Genomic DNA, 8,157 nt, shown 5'->3' on the forward strand with positions numbered 1-8,157 from the left:
AAGCCATGGTATTTTCAATAACCTTATTATATGCATGTGAAATCTGGACAGTGACTAAGGAAGACCATAGCAGAATTGTTGCTTTTGAGTTATGGTGTTGAAAGAGAATATTGAAAGTGCCATGGGCTGCCAAAAGAACAAACAGATCTGTGTTGGAAGAAGTGCAATCAGAGTAGAGTGCTCCTTGAAGGTCAGGATGGCCAGACTTTGTCTCTCATACTTCGGACATATTGTCAGGAGGGACCAGTTGCTGGAGAAGGATATCATGTTTGGTAAGGTGGAGGTCAAAGAAAAAGAGGAAGACACCCAGCGAGATGGATTGGCCAAGTGGCAGCATCAGTGGGCTCAAGCATGGCAACAGTTGTGAGGTTGGCCCAGGACCAGGCAGTGTTTCCTTCTGTTCTACAGGACATTGCTATCAGTCGGTACCGACTCGATGACACCTAACAACAACATTACTGTTGGAATACTATGAGTACTAGAAAGCCTCCCTTGTGTAGATGTGAAACCTTCCTCCTTGGAACCACCCACCCCACCTTGGTCTTGGCTTTGGAGTCATAAGGAACAAATGGAGTGTTTGCTTTACAAAAGATAGCCTTTACTTTTCATGGGTCTTGATTGGCCCACGTGGCTGCGGGGGACTGGAGCGGGGGAAGGGGGCGAGAGGGGTTGAGGGGTGGGGGTGGAAATGCCTTCTGCATCTGGGCCTGCGGGTGGACCGGGCCGCTTGGCCGGGTTCAGAAGATGCAAGTGCAGCCCACTGCGATCGTCTCCATGACAGCGCGCTGGCGGCAGGGCCCGGTGCGCGGTGGTGGCGGGCAGAGGCGGCGGCGGACCGGCACTTGGCTGAACACGGGCACGCTCACCATGCTGCGGTCTTCCTGCATTGTGAAAGGGTTCACGCAGCCCAGGCATAGGCATCGTGCCTCCGGCAGGTCCACAGGGATGCGGCTGGGGTCGTGATTGATACTACAAGGATGCATGAGAGAGCGCGCGCTTAAATGGATCAGAAAAGAGCGAACAAGCACCCACTTCCCGCCCCCTTTCTCTTTGCTAAGATGGCTTTTTTCTCTTCTTTTCTTTGTGACTAAGTGGAGTTTGGAGTCCCAGTGTGGCGCTATAGAATAAACACTGGACCTCAGGGTCAGTTTGAACCGCAAGGTAGACGGTTCAAACTCACCAGCCACTCCTTGAGAACCCTATACAGGTCGCTAGGAGTCGATACTTTAGAACTGCACTTTACACAGGTTTATACAGGTTCGCTATTGGCGCTGTGGGTTAATGCGCCAAACTGCAAAGCCGTTTGAACTGCAAGGTTGGCGGTTCAAGTTCATCAGCGGCTCTTCGGAAACCCTATACAGGGTCTCTATGGGTCGGAACCGACTCGACAGCACTTCACAACAATAACAATACAGGTTCACTATGAGTCGAAACTTTACAAGGGCACAGTGGTTAAGGGCTCAGCTGCTAACAGAAAGGTCACCAGCGGCTCCCAGGAGAAAAATGTGAAGTCTGTTTCGGTAATGAGTGTTGTTGTGAAGTGCAGTGGCGTCGATTCCATTTCATTGCGACCCTGTATAGGGTTTCTGAGAAGCAGCTGGTGAATTTGAACTATGACCTTTCTGTTAGCAGTCCAGTGCTTATCCTACAGCGTCACACCAGGATTCCTTACAAAGAGTACACAGCCTTGGAACCCCTGAAAAACTGGAAACCTTGAAACACTATGGGGCAGTTCTACTTTATCCTAGGAGTTGGAACCTGAAGGGCAATGAAATTTGGGGGGTTTATTAATGCAGGGCTGTGCAGTACCAGAAGAAGAGCAGTAATAATCCCCTTGTTGTAGTGAAAAATTGAAGGTCATGAAAGACAACCGCATGATTGATTATTCAGGTTCAAGATCATTCTGTGCTGACCAACCAATATTTATCCAGCCTCCTTTTTCATCTAAGTCCTTGGGTGGTGCCGGAAAGTTTTCACTAGGGGATCCAGAGCAAACACCTGGGGATCTTAAAATGTAGATTCTTACTCAGAATATCCAGTGTGGAAATGCAAATTCTCACCAGGGAGTCACACTGGAATGAACTAAAAGTTGGCCATTGGAAGCCACCCAGCAGGGGCTGTGGAAGAAATGCTTTTGTCAAGATTGGAGCAGTTCTACTGTGTAATATATGGCTGTCATGAGTGAGAGCAGACTCCAAGGCAAGGGGTTTGGTTTTGGTTCCTTTCTCATCCAGCAGAAGATCCATCCTAGTGCTGGGTTGTGCTGTGGGGATCACAGACAAGGAAGGCCTCACTTTGCCTGCCCTAACCTCTCACTTGTATATATTCTTGAAAAATTGACTCCATGGGAAATAATCTGTACTCACGCTGATGCCTGGTTGCTACTGGAAAAGAAGTCAGGCTTCAAAAAGTTGATGGAAAATAGAATTGAAAGATAGTGGCATTTTTTGAACAACTCTTTGAAGCCCCCTCATATTTTAATTCAGTCTCCAATCATTGAACAAGTATGTTTTATACACCTACATGTGAGTGATTCTGCCCTTGGCATCAGGTTTTCACTGATGAATAAAACAGACAAGTTCCTTCCCAATGCCCTCTAGGAGGAGCTAAACGTACAGGGGCTTCCTTGGTGAACATTCCTTCTCTCTAAAGCTTCAGCTTTGTTACCTGCAAACTGTGTGGGTGTCAGGACCTGCAGCAGCAGTAGCAGCACCTGGAAGCTTGTTAGAAATGCAGACTCTGCATTATTGCAAACTCCCTAGGTGGCCCATAGGAGTCCTGATGTGGTGCTGTAGGATAAGCACTGGATTGCTAACCACAGGGTCAGTGGTCAAACTCACCAGCCACTGCTCAGAAACCCTAAACAGGGTTGCTATGAGTCAGAACCAACTCAATGGAACTGAACAAAAAAACAACAGGTTGGGCACCATCAAGAGTAAGAGGTCTAGTTCTAGAGAATCTTTAAAACCTCAAACCCCTTGCCGTCAAGCTGATATGACTCATACAATGGCTCATATATGAGACAGAATAGGACAGGATTTCCAAGGCTGTAGCTCTCATAGTGTAGTGGTTACAAATCGGGCTGATAACCTTAAGGTTGGCAGTTTGAAACTATCAGCTGTTCCGTGGGAGAAAGGTGAGGCTTTCTGCTCCCATACGATTTGCAGCCTCAGAAACCCTGTACAGTGTCACTATGAGTCCAAATAGACTCTACGGTATTTAACAACAACAATCTTTACAGAAGCAGACTGTTACTTCTTTTTCCCATAGATTGGCTGGTGGATTCGAACCACCAAACTTTCAGTTAGCTGCCGAGTACTTAATCACTGTGCCAGCAGAGCTCCTTGGAGCATCTTTATGGTCCTTCTGACTGTCACATTCTAGAGCCATGCTGTTCAATAAGTAGACACTATAGCCTCCGTAGTGTAGTGGTTATGAATCAGGCTGCTAACCTCAGGGACAGCAGTTCAAAACTACCAGCGGTTCCGCGGGAGAAAGATGAGGCTTTCTGCTCCCGTAAATATTTACAGCCTCGGAAACCCTATGCAGGGTCGCTATGAGTCTGAACCAACTCTACGGCACATAACAACAACAACAACAAGCCTACTGTAGGAGTCCTGGTGTGGCGCTGTGTGTTAATTTGCTGGACTGCAAGGTCAGTTTGAACCTCAAGGTTGGCGGTTCAAGCTGACCAGCTGCTCCCCAGAAACCCTATACAGAGTCGCTATGAGTCAGAACGGATTCAACACTTAACAACAACAACAGCAATCACATGTAGGACTTCTGGTGTGGTGCTGTAGGATAAGAGTAGGACTGCAAGGTCGGTTTGAACCACAAGGTCAGTGGTTCAAACTCACCAGCCCCTCCTCGGAAACCCTATACAGGATCACTATGAGTCAAAAACAACTCGAAGGCACTTAACATTAACAACAACAACAAAGCCACATGTAGCTATTCAAATTCAAATTTATCAAAATGAGTTCCTCAGTCAAACTAGCCATGTCTGAAGCACTCTGTACCCACAGTGACTAACATGTTGAACACTCCATCACCCCAGAAAGTGCTATTAAAGTCTCAGAAAACAACTTGTGTGACTAAGAAATCTCTGGCCTGGTTTGTGGGTGAGGACCCTTTAGGGTCACTCCATTTCTTCAACACATAAGCATTTGCTCCTTCTCTGTACCAAGCATCATTCTCTATACAATACCATTCCCAACATCTAGGGGCAGTGTCTTGATTCTCAAACTCTAGGTGATGTGCTTTGGGGGCCTCTGCCCTTAGGTGATTCTGATGTAGGTGTGGGGAAAGGACCAGTCTAGTGTGAAAGACAAACATGGGCACATTCAACTCAATTCTCTAAGGAAGGACTGTAACAAGTGTGAACACAACACCATGAGAACAGGAGGATGTGGCACTTGGGAAAGACCTTGCAGACCCTTCATCTGGAACTTGGAGTGAAAATGTCACTGCTCTGCATGCAGATTTCATTTAACAACAGGCCCATGAAGTAGCTACTACTATCACCTCTTTTTACATTTTAGGCTCAGAGAGGTCAAGTGACTTACCCAAAGCCACACAACTGGTAAAAGGCAGAGTCAGGATTCAAAGCAGCCACTCGAATTCTGAATCCAAGATTTTAACCATTACAATGGCTAGAACTATGAGTAAGGTGCCCCGCTGCCAAGGGAAAAAGCCACCTTGTCCAGCTCCCTGCTGCCCAGTCCAGCCTACCTGTAGCCCCAGGGTGACAGGCTCCTCTTGTTGGACAACCACAGCTGCAGGTTGACCTCACACTTCTTCCTGGTTGACTCGGAGCTGTTTCTCAGCTGCACCACCATCTCCCCGAGGTTCCTCTCATACTCCTCCATGCGGATGTACGGTTTTGTCCATGACACCAGGTCCAGTGGTGCCTGGTGAGGTCCAGTGGCCAGGGTCCCTGGTCGCCCTTGCCCCTTCCTCTTGCCTTTGGGGTTTCGGAGCTGGCCCAGCCCCAGGAAGATGGAGATGATAAGAATAAACAGCTGTGGAAGAAGACTACAGGTTATAGGTGGGAGAACTAGGGCTTTCTCAACCAAGACTCAGGGTCCAGGGTGGTGAGAGGGAAGAAGAAAGGTCTCTGTGTTGAGCACCCTCACCTGCCATTCCCTGGCCAGGACCTACTGGGCCACAATCCATGTATATCAACACTTAACTATGCACCAGGGAAACAGCAGTCAAATCATCCTCTGTCTTCCTTCATATCCAACTCATCACTAAGATGTAATCTTTGTGGGAGTAGGCACTACATCCTTTCCTCCCCAAATCTTTACCCATCCACTTCTCTCCATATGCTCTAATATCCTCACTTACCTCAACAGTTCAACAGCCTCCTAGCTGGTCTAAGTCCACTCTAGTTCATTGCAATCAGTCCTCCACACCATGGCCAAGGATTGATGATTACCCATTGCCATCAAGTCTGATTCGTAGCGACTCTATATAGGATTTCTGAGACTGTACATTTTTACGGAAGTAGACCTCATCTGTCTCCCTTGGAGCTCCTGGTTGGTTTGAACTACCAACCTTGTGGTTAAAAGTCCAGTGCTTATCCTACATTGCCACCAGGGCTCCTCCGGCTCTGGTTAAGTGCCATTGAGTCGATTCTGACACTGTATAGGGTTTCCAAGGAGCAGTTGGTGAGCTTGAACCACCAACTTTGCAGTACAAACAAATTTGCAATCTGATGCATTGCCCATAGTGCCACTGAGGACAGCTATTTAAAATGAAAATTTGATAATGTCACCTTTCTGCTTAACACCCTTCACTGATTTCCCACGGCCCTTCAAATGACAATAACCTCCCTACCCAGGGCTCCAAGACTATGTGGTCTAACTGCTGCTGAGCTCTCCCTCCTCACCTCACTCCCTGGTTCCTCTCACACCCATGCTTTCAGCCTCTAGCCTTTTCTCTATCCCTTACTCCTTCCAGCCACAGGGACTTTGCACATGCCTTTGCCTACAGAATTCTGCCTGCTCTTCTTACCTGTAAATGCCTTCTCACTCCTCACATCTCAGATCTGGTGGTACTTCCTTAGAGACGTCTTTGTGGGCTTTCTTAGGCTCTCAACACCACATGCCTCTCTGGCATGACTACTGTATTACAGTTTCTGTGTGTGAGTATTTTCTCTGTCCGTCCCCAACTAAGCCACAGACTCCACAAGGGCTGGCACTGCGTTGGTTTCCACACACTGTCTAGCTGGTAGGAGCCCTGTTGGTGCAGTGGTTAAGCACTTAACTGCTAACTGAAAGGCTGGAGGTTGAAACCTATCAGTGGGTCTGCAGGGGAAAAGATTACCATCTTGGAATCCCTATGGGACAGTTCTGCTCTGTGCTATAAAGTCTTTATGGTTGAAATTGATTTGACGGCAATGTCTTGTGTTTGTGGGATTTTATGCAGGGCAGGAAGGGACACAAAGGGTTGTCTTCATGGTCCCAGGAACTTAGATATTGAGTAAACATTTGCTGAGTGACTGGATGACAGTCACCATGGCTGATCTTTTGACTTACAGTCTGGCTGGGAAAACAGACCCAACAATAAAACAAGCACAGAACTCTCACTAGTGGCGTGTGCAACTGGGAAAGTGTGCAGGGGTGTAGTTAAGAGATCACAGTAGCCCCTGGCCTCGTCTAGAGCAAGTAGAATGGTCCAGGAAAGGCACTCTGAGGAGAGGCATGTTGGGGAAGGTTGGAAGAATGAGAAGGAGGAAGATGTGGGCAGAGTGAGTCTGAAAGAGGCAGAGGAACAGTGAACAAGGAGGCTGGAGATTGTGAAGAGCTTGCTGAAAGAGAGCAAGTGTGGCAGAACTATAAGTGGGTGGGAGAAGTGGCATGAGATGAAGTTGGGGAGGTGGGCAGGTCACGGGTCTGCAGGCTCCCTCTTAGACTCACCTCCATGACACCTGTCTTCTGTTTCCCTCCCCCAGTCATTTCTCACAGGCTGGCATCCTGCTTCTCCTTCCCCACAAGGAGTGTGGGGAAGCTTCCTCCTTACCTGGAGCCTCAGATAAGCCCTTAGCTCCCACAGGGTGACTAGAGGGCCCAGAAGGCCCCAGGCTCCTCAGGAAGCTGGGAGAGAAATGCCAGAGCTGGCCAGAACAGGGGAAGCTCAAAGTGAGCTTAATCACCTCATGAAATCTAGCCAGGCTCCATACCTGCACTGCATCCCTCAGCCCACTGCCTGGCATGGCCAGTGTCTGATTTATCTGGGTTCCCCAGCAGGTCTTAACCCTTGGAAGCAAGTTCCAGCATGGCCTCTCTTGGCAGAGCCACCTCCTGGCACAAAGTCAGTGACAGCGATTTATTTAAGTCACTGAATTCTTCCTTTTTGGTCCTAGATTCTGGTGCACAAAAATGTCTCGATAGCAATGGGCTTTCTCTTCTGAGATGCTCATGTGCCATTCTTAATCTCTGGCTCTCCACTCTGAGAAACCCAGACTAGAGTAAGTACCCCTTCCTCACTTTGTAGACAAGGGATGGAGAAACTGAAGGACTTGCCCAAGGTCACACAGCCCAGCTCCTAGGACCCAGGACTCAGGAAAAACCCCAATGACTGGTCTACCAGGACCTCCCCAAATACCTCTGGTCTCACAGAGAGGGCTCCGTGTGGACGGCTGGACCCAGGTCAGGAGACATGTCTGTAGGCTCTGAGGCTATCTGTTTCTTCCTGGTCCTGGGAAGAGGACAGGGGGAGAACTCACCCCGGCAGAATCCAGGCCAAACAGAGGCCGCCATTAATCAATATGAAAGAAATAACAAAACACTCAGGCCCTCAGAAAGGGTGGGGTGGGGGGTGGGGAAGCGCCACGTACCAGGTTGTGTGGCCAGTCCATCCCCCTAAGCGAGGCGGCCAGTCAGCCTGCAGCTGCCGCCTGTCTGGAACCCCAGATGCCGCCGCTGCCGCTGGGAGAATGGCAGCAACAGGATGGAGTGAAGCAATTATAGCTCGACAGGGGGCTGCTGGGGGAGTGGGTGGGTGGGCTCGTCCTCTACTGAGAGCCCTTGGCCCCCAGCTGGCAGGGCCTGGCTCAGAGGCAGGCGGTGAAGGGTGTGGGGGCAGGCCAGGAGCCGGGCTGAGGTGCCCAGGGGCTGTTGACCGAGGGACAATGCCCTGTGTGTCTGGTGG

At 49.2% G+C, this 8,157-nt stretch overlaps 1 protein-coding gene across 1 annotated transcript; it reads right to left on the reverse strand.

Annotated features, from left to right (window-relative positions):
* Positions 1-700: 700 nt before the first annotated feature.
* On the reverse strand, positions 701-7,918 carry IL17B (interleukin 17B). The gene is made up of 3 exons (XM_006863859.1): positions 7,844-7,918; positions 4,732-5,021; positions 701-969 (listed from the first exon to the last, which is right to left on the reverse strand). Exons 1-3 carry the CDS (start codon positions 7,862-7,864, stop codon positions 738-740), a joined length of 543 nt encoding a protein of 180 aa, XP_006863921.1. The 5' UTR covers positions 7,865-7,918; the 3' UTR covers positions 701-737.
* Positions 7,919-8,157: the final 239 nt, after the last annotated feature.

The sequence above is a fragment of the Chrysochloris asiatica genome, unplaced genomic scaffold (assembly GCF_000296735.1).
Source record: "Chrysochloris asiatica unplaced genomic scaffold, ChrAsi1.0 scaffold00057, whole genome shotgun sequence".
Lineage (NCBI taxonomy): Eukaryota > Metazoa > Chordata > Mammalia > Afrosoricida > Chrysochloridae > Chrysochloris > Chrysochloris asiatica.

Bases quoted from the DNA above. Each gene is read 5' to 3' on its own strand.
- IL17B (XM_006863859.1), bottom strand. From the start codon at position 7,864: ATGGACTGGCCACACAACCTG. The intron at 5,022-7,843 runs GTACGTGGCGCT...CTTCTTCCACAG, and splicing joins TGGACTGGCCACACAACCTG to CTGTTTATTCTTATCATCTC. The intron at 970-4,731 runs GTAGGCTGGACT...GCATCCTTGTAG, and splicing joins CTGTCACCCTGGGGCTACAG to TATCAATCACGACCCCAGCC.